General features: G+C 41.2%; 2 protein-coding genes and 1 pseudogene across 17 annotated transcripts in view; all 3 read right to left on the reverse strand.

Moving 5' to 3' along the window:
- LOC120408703 (spindle assembly abnormal protein 6 homolog) overlaps positions 1-14757 on the reverse strand; it is a 45001-nt gene extending 30244 nt beyond the window's left edge. For 3 of the 10 annotated variants that reach the window (XR_005600903.1, XR_005600902.1, XR_005600904.1), the window contains exons 1-6: positions 14259-14755; positions 4284-4344; positions 3688-3767; positions 2714-2818; positions 733-904; positions 207-260 (exon numbers count right to left, since the gene is read on the reverse strand). Coding sequence is in view for 5 of the 10 variants with exons in the window: in XM_039545879.1 (XP_039401813.1) it covers positions 207-260; positions 733-904; positions 2714-2818; positions 3688-3767; positions 4284-4344; positions 14259-14323 (537 nt within the window). In the remaining 5 variants the exon portion in view is untranslated. Of the gene's footprint in view, positions 1-206; positions 261-732; positions 905-2713; positions 2819-3687; positions 3768-4283; positions 4345-14258 lie in introns of all 10 variants that reach the window. The other 7 variants (XR_005600906.1, XR_005600905.1, XM_039545879.1 and 4 more) reach the window with 4 other exon arrangements.
- LOC120408791 lies at positions 5162-5312 on the reverse strand (annotated as a pseudogene).
- Positions 14758-19470: 4713 nt separating the features above from the next.
- Positions 19471-21277, reverse strand: part of LRRC2 (leucine rich repeat containing 2) — a 93590-nt gene continuing 91783 nt past the window's right edge. For all 7 annotated transcript variants that reach the window (XM_039545593.1, XM_039545594.1, XM_039545597.1 and 4 more), the window contains one exon: positions 19471-19871. In XM_039545593.1, coding sequence (XP_039401527.1) covers positions 19822-19871 — 50 coding nt within the window. In that variant the 3' untranslated portion in view covers positions 19471-19821. The remainder of the gene's footprint in view (positions 19872-21277) is intronic.

Consider the following 21277-nt stretch of genomic DNA (forward strand, 5'->3'; position numbering starts at 1 on the left):
CTCTGTCTCTTATTGAGCCCCTCGGCCCTGGGCCTGGCCCAGCACCCTTAACACACTGCTCAGAGCAGTGTGTCAGAGCTTTACCACCTTGTATGCGAACCTGCCTTATATCGGGTCACTTTATATTGGGGTAGAGGTGTACATCTAAGATGCTGGGCCCCAATTTTCATCTAATTTAAACTGGTAAAAAAGAAAGAAAAAGGCACCTCTCTTGAAGTCACTTGAGTTAGCTTCAGAGGGGTAGCCGTGTTAGTCTGGATCTGTAAAAAGCAACGAAGAGTCCTGTGGCACCTTACAGACTAACATGTATAAGCTTTCGTGGGTGAATAACCTCTTCATCAGACGCAAGCTTATGCTCCAATACATCTGTTAGTCTTTAACGTTCCATAGGACTCTTTGTCGAGTTAGCCTGATTCTCATCTTGGGTGTTACTACTTATACATATGGTACATATGCATACAGCACCATCTTAGCAATAAGAGCTAGCCAATGTACTAATCATATGCTTTAAATATCCTTCTAATTTGGTGCTTGATCTTGGAATTAGATTTGCATGAGTGGACCATTACCCCCACTGGGAAACCCATTCAAGTCAATGGGGCTCTACATGGAAGGATGGACCTTCATCGATCATACCAAGGTTCAAGGCTTATCTTGTTCTATCTGATCTATTAAGGTTTTAATTGATAGTACTTGTGTTATTTCTTAATAAAAGAAAGACTTAAAGCTAACCTTTAAATGTTTAATGCAGATGGCAAGATATTTCTTGATGTCACTGTCACTTCCTGCCAAAAGCTTTAGAGACAAGTGAGTGAGATGTTTGAATGGATTGGTTTCCACTACATTTAAATATGCAGGCATGCAATCCAATGCTGGGGAAGATGTTACAAGTTGAATTAAAAACCTATAAACACACCAACAAAAGGCAAGTATTAAAAACAGTCTCTTGATTCAAAAAGGTTACAGCCATTTAAACTTCACTGATTCACTGGGCTTCTCCCACCATTATTTTATAGATACACTGAGACATCTGTGAATTCAACCAAGAACCTCCTCTTGACCAGCTCTCAACAGGGTGGCCACCAGAATGGACAATCACATCAATTCAGAAAATTGTTTGAACAACAAGTGTTGACTGTCTAGACAGGTAGCAGCGAACTGTGGCCAGTAGGAGCTGCGATCGGCCAAGCCAGCGGACGCAGCAGGTAATCAAACCAGCCCAGACCACCAAGGACTTTCCCTGAACAAGCAGCGGACCGGCTTTGAGAAGCCCTGGACTAGAGGGAAAAAATTTTTTCCCCTAAACTGAGTTAGCTTACATGATTTGATGAACCACTGAACATCTCGCATACACAGTTTAACACAATAATAATAGTGCTGGGTACAATGTTGTAGCCCCTCAGGATTTGTCTTCACTAGAAAAAAGGTGTATTGTGTGTTTACTAACACATGGTAACAAGGTAAAATTCTAGTAAAAACAAGACAAGACAACTGTAGTTAATATATGCTAGCAGGTCAAGGTAAACCCTAGGTTCTCCCTTTAAGTTTACCTCAACCTGCTAACACACATGAAGACTAAAAACCTTGAGGCCTCATCTACACCACAGTTCTTTTTTAGAGTTAACTCAAGAGAGCTAATGCATTTGAAAAGGCTAGGATAGATATTCCCCAAACATCTGTTTCAAGATACAATGCACAAGGGCAGCATGAAAGATGGCACTCAGGGTATGTCTGCACTCCAATTGGGAAATGTGATTACAGCATTAAAGTTAGCTCAAGTAACAAAAGCAGTGAAGCAGCAGTCCGGGCAGTGGTACTTGAGTACTCACCTATGAACATGGGCAGGAAGGACTAGCTCATGCATCTGCCTGTGCTGCCACACCTTCACTGCTATTGTTAGCTGAGCTTGCTTTGATGCTATAATCACACCTCCTGATTGCAGTGGAGACATACCCTTAGATGTTTATGCACAAAGCTGAGAACAGGTAATCACACAAACAGACAAGCTCAGATAATAAGTAAGAGAGGGCAGAGTTATGTAGAACTTTGAAGATGGTAACAAGATGCTTAAAATCTGATTCAATAGTGAATGGGGAGAAAGTGGAAGGGTTGAAAGTGGGCAGTAACGTCATCAAAACAAGAGGCAATGAAAATGGCCTTAGCTGCAATATCTTGCAGGGTGCAGACAGGGCTGATGTGGATTTCAGGGAGACCAGAGAGGAAGTTGTTGCAGTAGGCAAAGTGACATACAGTGAGGGCCTGAATGAGAGATTTGTTTGAGAGGATGGAAAGAGAAATCTTGGAAAAGCTGAGGAAGAGGTGGCAAGATTTAGATATGCCCTGGACATGAGGCAATGGAGGAACCAAGTCAACATCCACATTGCAGTCCTGAGTGAAGGGAGAATGGTGCTGTTGACAAGGAAAGAGAATTTTAGTTCTTAAATTACCAGTAGGACAGCAAAGTGGTCTTCCTCTACCATTTTTTCTTAGCAGAGTTAAGGAACTTTGCAAATACAAAACCACACAAACAGCTCCCCTGGCTACCTCTATCTCTGGCACTTGTAAAGGCATTACTCATCATCACCACGATATCCAAGCACCCATACAACCAACTGTGAGGGTTGCAGTGAAATGCTCCCTCGGGTAAGAATTTCCATTTATTGAATGCCCCTTTCTAATCCAAATTCTATCAAAATAATGAAACTGCCCTTACCGAGGCACTTGTTTTCCTTGTTCCAAAATGCATTGTTCTAACAAATCAATGAATTTCTGGGGAAAAGCTGAAAAATCTACAAGCAGTCCTTGTTGGCTCTTTAAACTGTAAAGGAAACAAAAGGATAGCAATGATAAAGGATAACAGTCAAGGGAAAACCATCTTTATTCTGAAATATTGTCAGCCTAGAAAACAAATTAGCTTTTCTAAATGGGATCTAGGTAGTAGTTCTATATTATTCAAACAACAATTAGGTTTTGTCATTAGCAGTTTCCCTTAGTTGGGCAGTTTTTCCTCTGTACTCTTTTATTAGGAGGTTTCAGTTTCTTCCCTCCTATTAAAATAGGATCTGGGTAGTAAACGAGACAGCCATATCTTTGAGAACACACACAAAGATAGTTACTACAAAAAAGTTTGAGAAAAGCATCTTATTTCTTTTTTAATACCAACTCCCACCCTTATGTAAAAAGCCGCCAGACACTGACTTTACTAAAGACAGCAATACTATATGCACCATAACTTCAGACACTACATGTTCATAAAATTAATTTTAACAGCATAAAACAGAACTTTCAAAGAACCAAATTCATTCTATTAGGCAGCATATCTAACAATGACAACTTTTTACTATGTTAACATTACATTACTACATACATTACAGAAGTTTTACATTAATGCAATACTTTAAAGAAGGATCATCATCTCATTTCCTATACTTATACTCCTCTACGATATAAAGAAATCTTTCAGAATAGAATCTGCTTCTGAACTCAAATGCTGACACCTACATCAGTAAGTACATTATATTAAAATGACAACACAATGAAGCTGGTATGTAAACTGCAAAGAGTATATAGTAACAGTAAAATTAAGTAAGAAACATAGAATATTGTACATATTTGTTCTTCAAACAACGTTCACAATGATAGCAAGTTCCATTGTTTCCTGGATAAAAGCAGCAAGATAGCAATTACCTCTGAAAATCTTCTTCTCCTATAGCAACAGAATACAAGAATAATGGATCTGCATCATCTGTAATACGCACAGTAAGTTCCTGTCAAAGTGAGGGTAGAATTATATTAACATTATTTGTTGAACATTAACAGCATGCTGCTTGGCACCATAAAGTATACAGGAGACACGACACACATAAAAAGTTTACATTTACAAAAAAAGACAAATGAACTACAATTAAGATACAAAGTACAAGGTGACTAAAGAGGTGCTTGTATCACACCTTTGGTTCAGACTTTTTTTATTTTGGTAATTAATAGCAGATCATTAGTGGTGACTCACATTGAAAAGCATAGTCAAGTTTATCTACAATGTGCATTTTAAATAATCAGAATAATATTTTGTATGATCCCTAAACACATCACAGTACATTTAAACACAAGATTATATGGTTATACAGAGATTTACAAAAAACATTTCATAGCACCTTATAGAATCTTAAGCAATGTAAAAAGCAAAAAAAGCCTGTGTCACTGCATCAAGGCAGTTTACATTCTGTTTTAGCACACAAGAGATAGCAGATGTACAAAAGATGATTTTTTGATACAGAGCATACCTTCTTATGGATAGGACTTGATGATGTACAAGTTTCAACAGTTAGCCTTACATCAGCCCTCCTGCAATATAAATAGAGACTCACACTCAACAAAAGACATTTCATCAAAAAGGTATTGATTAACATTTGAACTCATGCTTTTTACAAATGTATTGTTACATGGTGTTAAAAAAATGGTAATACAGTTCTATTCCTGCTACGAATAAAATTATGTATGGCTAGACAAATTTATAAACATTTGAGTGAAGTTGCAAATGCCTAACCAGTCAATAGGTTCAGTAATCAAAACACCTACTCAATATTTAATGAAGACTGACGTCTCTCAGTGCACAAAATTAAGCACATGCAATGAGTCTTTTCAGACTTGTTGCCCTATTTTGTACCATAGTTACCAGCACAACTTAATCCTCTGTATTATTTCTACCTACAAACACTCTTTCAGACCTAATACTTTTAGATTTCCGTGTACTGCAATATTAACTGTTTCCTGTTTTCATTTTGGGTGTTTAATACTGGCTATTGTTGTAGTCACGAGTCCATGGACTGAAGAGATTCTTCAACCATTACAACTTTTTTCTTAAGTTCAGAAATAAATGGAACAAAGTTTCAACTTTTTATCAATACTTTCTTCTAATGATTTAGTAGCCTATAAAACTGCTTGGAATGAACTTTCAGAAGTAATGTTTTATTTAATAAAAAAAATTAAAGAAAAATATCTTCCTTAGCACTGAGTATTCACACTGTCAGAGGAATGGGGAGCCTCTACAGGAAAGGGTCTGCGCATTATCCAACCACCAGAAACAGCAGTGACAGATCTCTAGCAGACAGGACCTTAAATTCACCAGGCCTCTCCATACTGTGGTTACTTCACCTTGAAAGACACGGAGAATGCTAAACCACAAATTATGCAGTCGAGTTTCCCGCATTTGGGGAAATCGCAGGGGTCAGCACACCCGCAGTGCAATGGATGAGCCTCACCCTGGGAAAACCACCTTCGTGATCATGGTATCTCCCCTGCCAGGTAAGTAAGAATAAAAACTACAGCACTAACTAGATCCTCTATTTTCAATACTGAGAGCCAAATTTTCAGAAGAGCTCAGCACCTATTCAGGGGTCAGCTCCCATTTAGGCACCTAAATATGTGCTAGAATTTCAAAACAACTCAGCGTCAAATGTGGTGATAACTTCTGAAAATCTGGCCAGTTATTTTGATGCCTAAATGGGAGCTGAACTCTTCTGAAAAATGCCATCTTAGCAATCAGTCTACCCTAAATTAAAGCATTAAAAGCTAAAGTAAAATACGTTCCCTGTCTCAACTGTGTTGCATCACTCCCATAAAATGTTCTCAATAATTCAACGGGATACTGGCAATTAGACGCCAGGAATGCAAGATTTGAAAGGCTGCAGACTGGCGACATCAATGGGGCCACCATGATAGATCATCTTAATCCAAGTCAGACAGCCCTACAGGAGCAAATACAGTTAGTACAAAGGGATGCAGGCACGACTGAACAGTTTCTTAATTATTTTTAATAAAAGTTTCAAAGAAAAAATAATTGAACTGTTGCGACAGGAAATTGTTTATTCTCCAATTATATAAATTTAATTACATCCTACATGAAATTACACTATGGTAATTAGCATCTTGTGGTCCCCTGCCTTGCTAAAACTGCACCATAAATTCCTCAAAGCTGCATATACAGATGGTTAAATTTCAGAACCAACAGTCTCAGCTTTGAACTTAAGTCAGAATGTTCCAGTTATCCTGTGGAAGAAAAGCTTCAAGAATTCTTCCATTTCTTTAGACAAGGTGGTTCTACTGTTAGACAAGATCATATTTCTCAGAAAGGTTTAAAAGCATGCTAAGTTGTATAAATAGGTTGTATTTTACAGAATGTTTTGTATTCATGCTACCCTTTATTGTAGAAATTTATTAGCAAGTAAACTGTATGTAATCTCTGTTTGCGTATGTAGAATCTGTCAGAAGTATTGTCAAAAATAAACAGTGTGCTAGAAGCAGCTTGTTATCTTCTAGGGATAATTGTTACAGAGGTCTGTGTGAACTTCAAAATATGTAGAAAATTAGATAAGAAAAGGGATAAAAGGTTTGTGGTAATACTGTAAAATCACTCTCTATTGTAAACAAGCGAGGTACAAATATGGACAAAACTGAGTTAACAGTGAAGATGTAAGCTGCATGCCTGTTCTCCAGATTGGGTAAAGTATTAACTCTTTCTGTATTGTGCTGATTTATCTATCTGATTGAGAGTCATCAGAATTGAACCCATCAGTACTGCTAAGGATCCTGTGGTATTCAGAATCGCTGAAGGACCAAATACATTAAACCACGTGCATGAAAGAGGAAGTGGGAGGTGATGCATTTACAAGGTGGTGGTTTGCACATGTGATGGAGAAATTTCACCTTTGTCTTCGGGAATATGGCAGATTACTAATTCCCCTGAAGTCTACATCTATACTTAAAACGCTACAATGGTGCAACTCCCATCTGTGTAGATAATCCACCTCCCCAAGAGGCAGTAGCTAGGTCAACAGAAAAATTCTTCCGTCGACGTAGCACTGTCAATGCCGGGGGTTAGGTTGGTATAGCTATGTCTTCCAGGGCTGTAGATTTTTCACACCCTTGAGAATTGTACCTATACAAATGTAAATTCCTAGTGTTGACCTGGTCTCAAAGTCATGAGGAGCCCACAACACATTCAGAACACTTGTAGCTCTTTGTGAGCACAAAAGGAGCCATATACCAGTAAGAATAAGTGTATTAAACCAAATTTACAACAGGAGATGATAGTGTGTGCACGCATGCTGGAGGGAAGGTACAGTACTTGAGTAAGAGCCCACCAGAATTTTTCAGAGGTTTCCAAAGTCCATCAGATCATTTGCACACTAGATAAACACACAATACCTGAGGGGCAATTCACATCTGACTTTCTAAACTCTCTTATCTCAGAAATTACTTCTGATTTTCCCCAAAATTTGGCTAACAAAAAAAAGCACATACATATGCCAGGCAGAAATTTGAAACTGAAAGACCATTTCATAGAGTGGGGGGGGGGGGGCCTATTTCAGGCATATATAGAAGGCTGTCTACAATCTTAAATGTGAATAATCTCTTCCAGTTAGTCCCTATACTGCCATGGCGTATACACTGGAGCTCCCCATACTGCCCTTATCCATGAGTATTCTGTGTTAGGCTAAGCTGGAAGCACTCTTGTGATCAGTCGTATGCTCCTCACTCAGCCAAAGTCCTTAAGACAAGGCTATAGTGATGATCAGTGTCATGAAGTGCTGCTATCAGACAAACAGGTTATAGGGCTACATTCATTCACGATTCAATTGGAATCCCATTTGGCAAAAGCAATTTTCAAGTCTTGCATACATGTAAGCCACTGCTATAGTAAAATACAATGGAGCGCTCTTACCCTTAAAGATGCCTCCCTCCCCCCCCCCCCGTTTCAGGGTTGAGACACGTTGGCAAGGCAGTATGGGGAATTTTGTACCGTTGCTGCCCAGTATTTGTTTTGTTAATTAAAAGAATTGAGTGTCCAAAACTGTCAATTTAGAACTAAATCCACTAAAATTAAAGAAAAAAATGGTATCCCATGACAAAAACATTTGATGTGACAATTAGCACAGCTGATTTGGAGGAATTTGAATATATGCTTCTTTACTTATACAGTATTTAGAAATCAAAAGTTATAATTACTGTGTCCTATAATGAACCTATAGTGGTTAGTAGATCTCAAGTTAGCAGATGCTGGGTGTGTTAACCTACAGCTTGAGCACTGACACACATTTGTAACCCCAGGTTAAGAACTGTTGAACTCTGAGTCCCAACATGGGATTCCAGAGTCTACACTACATTACGTGGGCCTGAGTCCAACCACCCGTATCCCAAACTTCCTAGTGCCCTCCCAAAATGTGGCCACTCCAGTTCTTGGTTCATGGTGCAGCATGGGAAAATTTTACTGGCCACAAACTAGAATGTCCAGAGAACAGTCAGCCCATGAGATCATGGAATACTTTTAGTGCACTCCCAGAGCAAAAATCCAGTGCGGCTGCATCTACACTGCAAAGCAATAAAGCTTGAACCGTGGGTCCCGGTTTGACTCAGATTCAAACCATCCACCCTCATGGGGGTGGGTCTGAGCCCTGGGATAACATAATTTGTGTGTAGATGGAAGGGGGGTTAGGCTTGAGCCTGAGTTCAAACCCTGGGCTTACACTGCAGCCTAGACATACCCTCAGAGAGTACAGAATCAAGCTAGCCAAAAGGTTCACAAAAATGACAAGTCTTTACATGGTTCATTTAAAAATATGCTGTTTCACAAAAGGTGTTATCTTTTTTAACCTATCTTCATGCTCATCTAAACATTTACCTGCAAGAGGAAGACAATCTTCATCAGACACACTTTGGGAAAGTAGGTTAATTTTTTTTAGACTGCAGAATCATGCTTACATTTGATGTGAGAATACACATCAATGTTTCCTTACAATAAAGTGAGCCTTGCTGCTCTGCTTGGACACAAGTCTAGAGATAGTCAAAAATGAGAGGAAATTAAAGATTTGCCAATTTACTACTCCTTTTTATCATGGAAATTCAGTTTTGATGAGAAGTTGCTCCTAAAATTAAACAAAAACACATCAACTACTCCTAATCAAGCCAGTGTAATGAGACATACAGGAATCCTACTCTAAGTCATAATTGCTAAGACAGCTATTGACCAGGGTCTCTTTTTATAGCTCACTCTATGAATTTTTGCTAGGTGGGAGAGGAAAGATATCTATGGGTAGGAAAGATCTTTAAAACTAAAATTGTGTTTTGGAAAAGTGGTGTGTTTAAAAAAAAGAAAAGAAAAGCATAATGCTCATAAGGCACCAGAAAACAGCCTGGAAACTAAACTTATCTCTTTAAATACAAAACATACAGAGCACAGGAAGAAACAAAGAAACAGTATGGACATGTTTGAACTATCCCACTGATGGGATTCAACCATGTGCTTTCCATGCTTTGCTTCTATTCTGAGGTTACCAACAAAGCCACCAATGGCATTTATGGTTGTGGATTTCATGTGGATAACTCATCACTCAACTCACTTTTTATAGACCAAAGAGCTATCTGAGCAGGGTTCAAACTGACAGCCTAAAATGCCTGCATATACTATTTCTAATATTTTAAGATATCCAATTAGTGCCCTAAACTATTCCTTTCTATATTATATTCTCCCTCCCTAGAGTGATTTTGCTTATCAATCTGACAGTAGTGCTGTAATTTCAACTTGGATTTTAGTCATATCCAAGAAAATCTGTTTGTTTTTTTAAAGCCAACACTAACACTGTGTATGATATTTTCTTATATCTTTCAGTCTGCTTGCACTGTAACATCCAATGATATGTCTGCACTGCAATAAAACACCCACGGCTGGGTCATGTCAGCTGACTCAGGCTTGCAGGACTCCAGCTATGGGGCTATGAAATTGCAGTGTAGATGTTCAGGCTCTGGTACCCCAAGGGAGCCCGAACATGTACACTGCAATTTTATAGCCCTCCGGCCTGAGCCCCATGACCTTGTGTCAGCTACATGGGCCAGCCATGGTTTTATTGCAGTGTAGACATACCCACGTGTACCACCTTCCCTAGGAATCTTTCTAGGCTCTTACTGATCTGTTAGTTCTCCTCATGGGACTGTTTCGCTCATGTATAGGGTTCTAAACATTTACCATACACCTTCTGAGTCCAGGATGATAGCAAAGATGATGCTTCAGTGAGGTCCTGAAATTCCCACCAGAGCGCGCTTCCTGAATTCATGGGAGGGGAGCAGAGACTGTGCTAAACTTGCCATTCAAGTGCTTCCAACAAATAACCCTGATTTGAGTCATGCACTGCAGGCAAGAGCAGTGCAAACTTTCTCACACAGCAATGGTATGATGCACTTCAATCCAGTCCTGAAACATTCCTGCAAGATGCATCATGACCCAGCTACAGCAACAGTCTGGTCACAGCATTACCTTGCCACATCATTCTGTGATATTTATCAAAGAAATCCTGAAGTTTCTAAGACCATTCTATGACACTACTGCAGTTGGCAAATACAAAACAAAGTAATATAGTCAGGAAAACAACTAACAACTTGTGGAACTCCTTACCTGAGGAGGTTGTGAAGGCTAGGACTATAACAATGTTTAAAAGGGAACTGGATAAATTCATGGTGGCTAAGTCCATAAATGGCTATTAGCCAGGATGGGTAAAGAATGGTGTCCCTAGCCTCTGTTCGGCAGAGGATGGAGATAGATGGCAGGAGAGAGATCACTTGATCATTGCCTGTTAGGTTCACTCCCTCTGGGGCACCTGGCATTGGCCACTGTCGGTAGACAGATACTGGGCTAGATGGAACTTTGGTCTGACCCGGTACGGCCTTTCTTATGTTCTTATGTAACAAAGGAGACAAGAGGAATGTCATGCCTAGAGTACGATTTTTACATTTCTCACTTTCTCCTTCCAACTCTTCTAGACTGCTCTTTGGCAGTGTGCAAGTCATACTGATTTATGTGGTGGGTTTGTAATCTGCGCAAATGGAGACCAGGAAGAATCTAGGATAATTGACATTTGTGACTTAATATGTGATTTCAGTCCAGGTCCATCTCAGCACGTAGGAAAATTTGCTCAGTTCTCCCAACCAGGTCAGCATTCAGATGAGATACTTACATGGAATAATTAAATCCTGAGAGACCCAGAGAAGGTGACACTCCTCATAGGCGCCAACTCCGTGGGTGCTCCAGGCTGGAGTACCCACGGGGAAAAATTAGCAGATGCTCCACACCCACCAGCAGCCAAGCTCCCCCCTCCATGCCTCCTTTCCCCCCTCCCCGTCTTCCTCCGAGCCCGCCGCATCCCTGCTCCTTCCCCTCCTTCCCAGCGCTTCCCGTTCCCCCCATGCACACCGCCTAACAGCTGTTTGGCAGTGCTTAGGACTTTCCGGGAGGGAGGGGGAGGAGTGGGGATGCGGCGTGCTCAGGGGAGGAAGTGGAGAAGAGGCAAGGCAGAGGCGGGGACTTGGGGGAAGCGGCTGGAATGGGTGAAGGGCTGGAATGGGGGTGGAGCATGGGCAGGGCAGGGGCGGGGCACGGGCATGGCTGGGGGGGGCAGTCGAGCACCCACCGGGCAGAGGGGAAGTCAGCACCTATGCACTCCTCCATCTGATTTAATACTGAACCAGCACCCAACAGGGTCCTAGGGGGCATTGGGTGCTGCAGACGTCATCCTTTAGCTGAAACTTAATAGACAGAACTCGGCCATATATGGAAAATAAGGTTCCCATGACACCTTTGGGGGCATCTTGCAAAGAAGCCTTCAGGAGCTCAGTATGGGAAGCAAAAAGCTCCATTGCCATCTAGTTTGCAGCAAGGGGCAAACTGATGGGAAAATATCTGAAACAGAACATATACTGGGCTTAACACAATAGCGATTGTCCCAGTGCAGAAGAAATTGAGGAGCAAAGCGTAAATGATGGAAGTCCTATTATTAAGTCATTAGCAGATTTACCTAAAGATAAGGAACGGAAATGTGAGGAAAGGGATGGAGAATCATCCAGTTTTCCTAGCAGCGTAAAAAAAGAGCGCGATGATGAAGAATGTGGCTCACGTGAAAAGGAGCGCAATGACAGAGAAAAATCTTGTTTACATGAAAAAGAGAAGCAATAGAGAAGAATCAGCCTTGCATGTTGACAGAAACAGCAGTGAGAAAAATTGCATGCCACAAATCGATACATCAGATCCTGCTTTATGGCCGTCCATAAAACTCTGCTGATATTGATCATACAATTTTGAACTAACTTCAAATTTCTGACCTCAATTGTGCTTTGGCACGATATCCTGTTCCAAGTAAATGTTGTAAGCAAGGCATTACAAACTCAGTCGATAGACATCACGACTGCTACCACTTTTGATGAGAAGCTGCCTTGATTTCGTTATGGCCTCCAGAGGCAACAGTTTTGAAGATCCAGCACTACTGCCAAAGAAATGGCAGAAAACTTAGGAGCTGAGCCTGCCTTCAAGGAAACTCATTCATTGGAAGAGGAGAGAGTTTGGTTGTATGGCAGAGATGACGTGATGGGAAGCTTGGAAGAAAAATTAAAGACGGAGGTTTTTTGCTTGCTCATTGACCCTGCTCGATTGTCCATCGAAGAAAGGTTCGGACAAATGAAGCACCACAAAAAGACCTGGGGGGGCGGGGGAGAATGATGGGGATTGTATGACCTCAGTAAGCACTCTCCACTCAGTAAGCACTCTCCACTCCAAGTTCTCCAACTCATTCATGATGCAGAGTTGAAGGATGCTTTTCCTAATGTGTAGATAGCTTGGAGGGTTCTGTTCATGCTGATGGTCAGCCAAGTGTGAGTGCAGCTTTTCAAAGCTGAAGCTCATTAAAAACACATCTTCGATCGACAATGCCTGATGAGAGACTGACATAGCTTACTATTTTCTCTCTTGGAAATGCCATTGACCAGTCTTTGGATCTCTCTGATGTTGTGCTTCAGTTCGCAAGGGCAAAGGTGAGAAAAGCAACCTTTTGAACTAAAGGACTATACTTAACATTCTAAGGCTGTCACTTACTGTAACACTATTACTGGTCCACCCAATGTTGATACACATTTCAATTTCTTGATATTAGTACATTTCAGTTATTCTTAAAATTAAAAAGAATCTATAAGCCTAGAGGAAACTACTTTTTCTATTTGCTTATATATGGCATGAATAAATACAGATTTACAGATCCCAGTATGCGAATTTATTCTTATATGATGGAGATAAAGCATGCATGCAAATTGTGCATCAAAGTCATGAAATGGGCTACAAATGCAATAAAAATAAGGTATTCAAACATTTACTAATAGAGGGGAGGGCGCCGAAGATGCTCCTCACCTGGGGCACTATTTGATCTAGGGCCAGCCCTGTGTGTATGTAATGTGCAAAGTACTAATCACATCAACTGCTTCAAGGCCTATCCCAGCATAACAGTGAGTTCTTAACACCAGATAACTTAATGTGTAGTCAGCTATTTAATTTAAAGTTTTATCATTTAATTTGTAGGAAAGAATTAAGGTGGTAGAACTACTGGATATAAAAAAAAATGATCCTAATATGACTTTTAGATTTTTGTAAGTAGTTTTGATATTTAGGAAGGCAGGAAGTTGTAGAAATAATGGGAAGGGAGAAGAAAGCTAGTGTGTAATATATGAGATAAAGACAATATAGCATACATACTGCCCCTCAGACTAGGATTATTCAAGATTTTCCTTTAGAATGTACAAAGCATGTTTATGACTTACCTTGCACTTCTGTGAGACCATTTTATGTCACTGCCTAACAATTTGCAACACTGATAAGCCTCACAATATTTTCATGAGTCTCATAATATTTGGTGTTTCTTAAAGCCCCCACTCCTGGAGTCATGTGGTTAGATGAAAATCTCAATTTATTTAAAAAAAAAGTTTCTAGTCTGGTTGTGGGGAAAACTTGAAAATGGGACTCCCCCACAGGCTCAAAAACACAAAAAGCAGATAAAAAGAAATTTACCATTTAAGAACAAAATCATTTTTCACCCAAACTCATGGGTCCTGAATGTTTACAGTTGACAGCTCTGAACTACTGAATGTGTTTGTTACAAGGCTTTAAGGCGTCAGTATCTTGTGGGAATAGATTTATAAAGCTAGGGGGTTATTAGAAGATGAAGGCCGGAGTGCTTTTTAATGCTACAGGTAAAGTGTTCTGACTTTGTCAGTTTGGGTGAGGCTGCGGCTACCACGCAGCTGGGGCTAGTGATCCCAATCGACAATACTGCCTCTCCCCACATTTGTGGGAACAAAATGCAAGAAGCTTGGGGGCACTTCCTCCCGACCCCTCCCTTTGCAGGCTCTGCCTACCCCCTCGAGCCCAGCCGGGACCCGGTGGCACTCACCTCTCCTCGCAGCCCGCGCAGCTGATCACCGCGGACACCCCCTTACAGAAGAGCTGCTCTGCCATGCTGCCGGGAGCCCGCGCATCCCCGCGCCCCTACATAGCCCTGGCGCTGCCGTCGCTGCCTGCGCCGGGCGCATTAGCTCCCTGCCTGCACCTGGGGCCGCGCGGGGATCCCCGCCGCCGCTCCCTGCTGGGCTCGCTTCCCCTCCCTCCCGCCGGGCGGCTCCCCGCAGCTTTGGCGCCGGCTTCCCGCCGCTGGGGAGACCGCGCCGGGCGGAGCCGCGGAAGGGGGACGCGCCCTCGTTGCTCTACCCCTGGCAGTGGGGTTGCCTAAGGCCGCAGGAGCCCTTGCGGTGCCCGGTGTGTGTTAATCCCTGGATCTGCCTTAGCAGCAAGCGGCCAAAGAGCAGCGCCAGCCTTGCCAGCGGGGGTCTGTTGGTTCCTGCGCCTGCAGGTTAACCGAGGGCGAGAAAGTCCAGCTTGTCTCTGCAGGCGGGAGGGTTAGGAACGATTGAAAATGAAAAGTGAGGGTCTCACGTCATGGGGGAGATGCCACCTCCTAGCAATGCCCATATTAACTTTCGCTTAATAGCAACATTATGCCCGGCCCTGATCCCATCCCATTGACTTAAATGTGAATGGGACTCGGATGTTAGCAGCAGACATGCTACTTCCTGCTTAGTAACAACTTTTCTGAAAGAAAAGCTCTGGCTGCAGGCAGGTTGGCAGGGAGGGAAGTGCTAGGAATGCCGAGGCCAAATGTCAGGGAAGGGTGTGGTCTGTAGACCGCAGGGAGAGGTACCATCCATCTCCACAGGCCTCCAGCAGCCACTCACCCTGAGGAGAGCCCCTGAATCAGGGCTGCAGCCCCTCAGCCCACTGTTCCCCTGGCTGCATCCTCCCTTCCCAGCCCACAACACCTGGACTCTGGCAGAGGCTCCCCCATTTGGTGGTAATATGGGTGCCCCAGTCACATACCACGTGTGGGGAACACGGGTCACAGGCAGGTTTGTAGTCTGCATCCACTGAAGGCATATCCCAGCACTTTCTTCCTTGATTGAAGCCCCACTTATTTTATGCATTGTTGTTGTAGCCGTGTTGGTCCAAGGATATGGAAAGCTTGTCTCTCTTTCACCAACAGAAACAGGTCACGCCTACCTCATCCACCTTGTGTTTCACTTATGGGCAACTCTTGGATGAGAGTTTTTCTGGGAGCCAAGAGGTTGCTAATAATCAGAATCCTTCAAGGAAAAATGCCAAGTAGTATGAGTAAGGCCCTGGGGACAGCTGTTGCAGCTGCGGAAGTCATGGAGGGCCCAGAAAGTCACAGAATCTGTGACTTCTGTGAAAGACTCACAGACTTAATTATGAGCTAGCAACAGTGAATACTGCCCACAATTACACTGGGGTAAATCTAGAGCAACTCTAAGGTAAAAGCAGAATCCTGTCTAATTATGGCCCCAATTGCAGTACGAGTATAGAGAATGACTGACTGCATTTCCAGACCCTTATGCATCTCAGAACATGAGCGCTACACCAAACACATAAAGAACAAGTGTAGTCACTTTGTTTGCACCAAAAAATCCAGACCGTTTTGTAAACTGGAATAGCAGCAGCACAAAAATGTATGTTTGACATGTAGGTCAGTGCTACACACTTACTGAAGAATGTAAAAATATATACCCTTGATACTACAAGCAACCATGGGAGTCTCAGCTGCCAAGAATTGGGACAGATTAACTTTATTATTGCTACTTGGAAAAGCTGTAAACAGTAGCAGAGGCAGGAACAGGAGTTATTCACTAGCTTGGAGGAGGACCTAAAAAAATAGACAGTCCAGGGGAGTAGAATAGCAATACATCTCTCACACCAGTCAGGAAGCACTGGATGAGGCGAAAAAGACAGAAAGCTCCTAGCAGCTAGAAAGCTAGAAACTTCACCTTTATAAAACAGTTGCTATCCACTGCTGATGTGATAGATACAGGACCCAGGAAGGGACCAAAATCCCAGTACTTTTCGCATTACCAATAGCTGATAGCTGGGGAATTGTGCACCTGACTTGTGTGTTACCAATGGATCTGGCCCAAATCTAATAGGTTTAGTCCCTCAATCCAGATGGTGAGTGGGAAATTTTTTAAGTCTTCATAAAATGAATACATATATAAAACCCCCAAGGTCCTGTTACCTAGCATTTGTTATAAGATCAGCAAAGTGATCCCAGTTTTATTAGTACATCCCATATATGATTTTATTTACTGTACTTTATAACAACATGTAAGAGGATAATTGTATTATCTGAGTCTTTAAATCTGAAAATAAATTAATTTAAAATACTCTTTTTAGCAAAAGCCCTAAAGGTATAAGCAACAAAAATATGTTTGCTGAAAACTGGCATTCCACAATTGTTGTTTACACGAAATCAGTAAATAAAGGAGAGAAACTAAAATAATATTGATATATTCTATAATTTTCCATGCCACAAAGTATTAATTAAATACAATCCGCCTTTTCTCCCTTTCTAATGGCATGCAGTAACTTCTGTATCCCTTTTATTTTCCCTGTATCATTTTAGTGGCATGATCTATTCTATGGTACCCATGAGTGATGCAAATGAGTAGAATCATAGAATCTTAGAATCTCAGGGTTGGAAGGGACCTCAGGAGGTCATCTAGTCCAACCCCCTGCTCAAAGCAGGACCAATTCCCAACTAAATCATCCCAGCCAGGGCTTTGTCAAGCCTGACCTTAAAAACCTCTAAGGAAGAAGATTCCACCACCTCCCTAGGTAACCCATTCCAGTTCTTCACCACCCTACTAGTGAAAAAGTTTTTCCTAATGTCCAACCTAAACCTCCCCCTCTGCAACTTGAGACCATTACTCCTTGTTCTGTCATCTTCTACCACTGAGAACAGTCTAGATCCATCCTCTTTGGAACTCCCTTTCAGGCAGTTGAAAGCAGCTATCAAATCCCCCCTCATTCTTCTCTTCTGCAGGCTAAACAATCTCAGTTCCCTCAGCCTCTCCTCATAAGTCATGTGCTCCAGCCCACTAATCATTTTTGTTGCCCTCCGCTGGACTCTCTCCAATTTATCCACATCCTTCTTGTAGTGTGGGGCCCAAAACTGGACACAGTACTCCAAATGAGGCCTCACCAGTGCTGAATAGAGGGGAATGATCACATCCCTCAATCTGCTGGAAATGCCCCTACTTATACAACCCCAAATGCCATTAGCCTTCTTGGCAACAAGGGCACACTGTTGACTCATATTCAGCTTTTCGTCCACCGTAACCCCTAGGTCCTTTTCTGCAGAACTGCTGCCCACCCATTCGGTCCCTAGTCTGTAGCAGTGCATGGGATTCTTCCGTCCTAAGTGCAGGACTCTGCACTTGTCCTTGTTGAACCTCATCATATTTCTTTTAGCCCAATCCTCTAAATTGTCTAGGTCCCTCTGTATCCTATCCCTACCCTCCAGCATATCAACCACTCCTCCCAGTTTAGTGTCATCTGCAAACTTGCTAAGGGTGCAGTCCACACCATCCTCCAGATCGTTAATGAAGATATTGAACAAAACCGGCCCCAGCACTGACCCTTGGGACACTCCACTTGATACCGGCTGCCAACTAGACGTGGAACCATTGATCACTACCCGTTGAGCCCGACCATCTAGCCAGTTTTCTATCCACCTTACCGTCCATTCATCCAGCCCATACTTCTTTAACTTGCTGGCAAGAATACTGTGGGAGACTGTATCAAAAGCTTTGCTAAAGTCCAGAAATAGCACATCCATTGCTTTCCCCTCATCCACAGAGCTGGTTATCTCATCATAGAAGGCAATTAGGTTAGTCAGGCATGACTTGCCCTTGGTGAATCCATGCTGACTGTTCCTGATCACTTTCCCCTTATTTAAGTGGTTCAAAATTGATTCCTTGAGGACCTGTTCCATGATTTTTCCAGGGACTGAGGTGAGACTGACTGGCCTGTAGTTCCCTGTAGTCATAGAACTATTCATATGGTTAATGTTGAGCATGTTGGTAAGTGTTTACAGGATCAGGGTCTTAGAGTTTAATAAGTTGTATTATTTTCACACCATATTATTGATCTGAGGTATTTTACATAATATTTGGGGGCCAATGAATCTCACCTTATCTTTACCAATATAACAAATGTAGAAAAATAATTTAATATTGTAAAATCATATTTTCAAAATTCTTCTTATAAATACAATAAAAATATTATTTTAGTTACCTCTTTAAGTAATATTTCTGATACTCTTCTTTGCTCACCATGTAGTGTTGGTGAACTTTAACCAGAAACTGGTCTTTATCTCACCGGCTATAGCAGAGCTATCACTCTTCTATAACATGTCATCCTCATGATGTTACTACTCTTTATTACATGTTTCTCCCACATTCACACTTACAGAGTTTAGGATGATTTTAATTAAATGGCTTCAAGTTTCAATTAGTATTTTTAGATTAAAAGTTGATTTAATAAATGAAAAATATTCATATGCAAAACTAAATCATTCTATAGTATTTACACTTACAGAATTATGTATAACAGATTACAAAACAAGCAAAACAAATATCATAACCAGCAAAATCATCATACTTATAGAACTAAGGCATTTGCATTACATACAAAAACAATTCATTGTTATACCAACAATACTGTAATTCAGAATTATCATTATTAGTCAAAGTGCTTGGTTTTTAAATATTTTCATGATGTTTTATTCATTGAAACTTCTTCCCAGAGATTATTTTTCTTTAAAGTCCTATTAAGCCGTTGCCAAACTATTATTTTAAAATTGCTTACCGCAAAAATTCTAATCACCTGTGTACTAATATTTGTGATCATTTAAATGCTTGTAATATAATGAAAAAAGCAACAGTATTTTCACAGACTCCATATTGAGTGTCTACTTGCTGGAATTTATTTAAACTGAAAAACCAAAGTAGGACCTTTCTGAACAGCAGAAAGTAAAAACATCACTCGTAAACAATGTATTTAAACCTACCATCAAGAACTATTGAAAACAATTGAATTAGTTATTTGGTCTTTAAAATATAATAGATCACATGCATTTTCTAAAGCATTAACACTTCCACTGTTTGCACAGGAACAAATCTTTTTTCAGCTGAACTGCAACAGAATATAAACCAGATACTGTTTAAGGCCCCTATCCTGCAAACACATACCTGCTTAACTTTATTACTGTAACCCCATTGATTGCAATAGTACTATTCACAGTCATGAAGTACAGCACATGTATAAGTGTTTGCAAGATTGGGCCTTAGCCGTGTATAATTTAGTGCTTGTTGCTGTTGACTTGAAAATAAATGTGTTAATTTAAAAAGTGAAATTTCATCTGATGAAAACTATTTAGTCCTTGCAATTTTGTCTGTAGTTATTGAAAGCAAGTATGGTAACAAATAAGAAATTCTGTGATCATTATTTAAGAGCTGCTTATGACTCTCCATGATATTAATGTTTTCCATTCACATAGACAAAAATAGAGTTTTTCTGGTATCCCACAGTGTCTTAGAGATTTCTGATCTTCAGAGCTGGATAGTAAATGATACCTTTGTAGTATAGCAAGGCATAGATTCTGTAAAAGGAGAAAAAATATACTATTTAAAATTTCAGTTGTATGATCATCAAGTAAACAGTTATATTTAAACCTTGCCCAGAAACAGCTCTATGTCTGTTTTATTTCAAAGGTGAACTACAACAGCAAATGATTTGTGTGCTAGTTTTCATAGATTCTACTGGTCTGTTATGCAGAATGTCAGTCTAGATTATCATAACTGGCCTTAAAATTGAAACTGCATCTACAAAGGTGAATGTATTTTGTGCCTGTCTGACTTCACAGGATTAGCACTTATGGGTAGAAACAATTTTTAAATATATATTTATTGATTTGCAGTTCACTTTTACAAAAAAAAACAACAACAAAACACCATAGTGTTTTTATTAATAATAATTATTATTTATTTAAATATGCACCAAAATAAATGAGTATATATCCAATGCCACGGGCTCCCAGGACAATTTTTAAAGACTACATTAATTTTTAAAAAAAATCTGTCAATTATCCCAGATCAAACCAAATAACCCAGGAACACCACAAATGAATGGACTTCCTCACATATGACATCCCCACCAGTCATGCAAATAGAACACCATCACTACACACTTGTTTTGTACACATCTCCAGGACCTTTAAAGCCAAATTCTGATCTGATATTTTCTGTTTATTTTCCCTCCATGGTGGTACTACTAAGGGAGCAGAGGGGGTGACCCAGCTCTAGAGTATAATTTCAAGTTCAGTGTGGGCCTGTTCTCTAATCAGGGTCTCTTGGCATAATAACAACCATAATTAGGGCCCTACCAAATTCACGACCATGAAAAATGCGTCACAGATCATGAAATGTGGTCTCCCCCCATGAAATCTCATCTTTTGTGTGCTTTTAACCTATATTATACAGATTTCACAGGGGAGACCAGCGTTTCTCAAATTGGGGTTCCTGACCCAAAAGGGAGTTGGAGGGCGGATCACAAGGCTATTTTAGGGGGGTTATGGTATTCCCACCCTTACTTCTGCGCTGCGTTCAGATCTGGGCCGCTGGAGAACAGCAGCTGTTAGCTGGGCACCAGCTCTGAAGGCAATGCAATACCATACCATGCCACCCTTACTTCTGCGCTGCTATCTTCAGAGCTGGGTGGCCTGAGAGTGGTGGCCACTGATTGAGGGCACATCTCTACAGGCAGCAGCGCAGAAGTAAGGGTGGCAATATCATACCGTGCCATCCTTATTTCTGCGCTGCTGCTGGTGATGGCTCTGTCTTCAGAGCTGAGCTCCCAGCCAGCAGCCACCCCTCTCCAGATGCCCAGCTCTGAAGGCAGCACTGCTGCCAGCAGCAGCTCAGAAGTAAGTGTAGCAGTACCACAACCCCTGCCCTACAATAACCTTGTGGACCCCCACACTATTCCTTTATAAGTCAGTACCCCTAC

This window comes from Mauremys reevesii, linkage group 6 (assembly GCF_016161935.1).
Source record: "Mauremys reevesii isolate NIE-2019 linkage group 6, ASM1616193v1, whole genome shotgun sequence".
NCBI lineage: Eukaryota > Metazoa > Chordata > Testudines > Geoemydidae > Mauremys > Mauremys reevesii.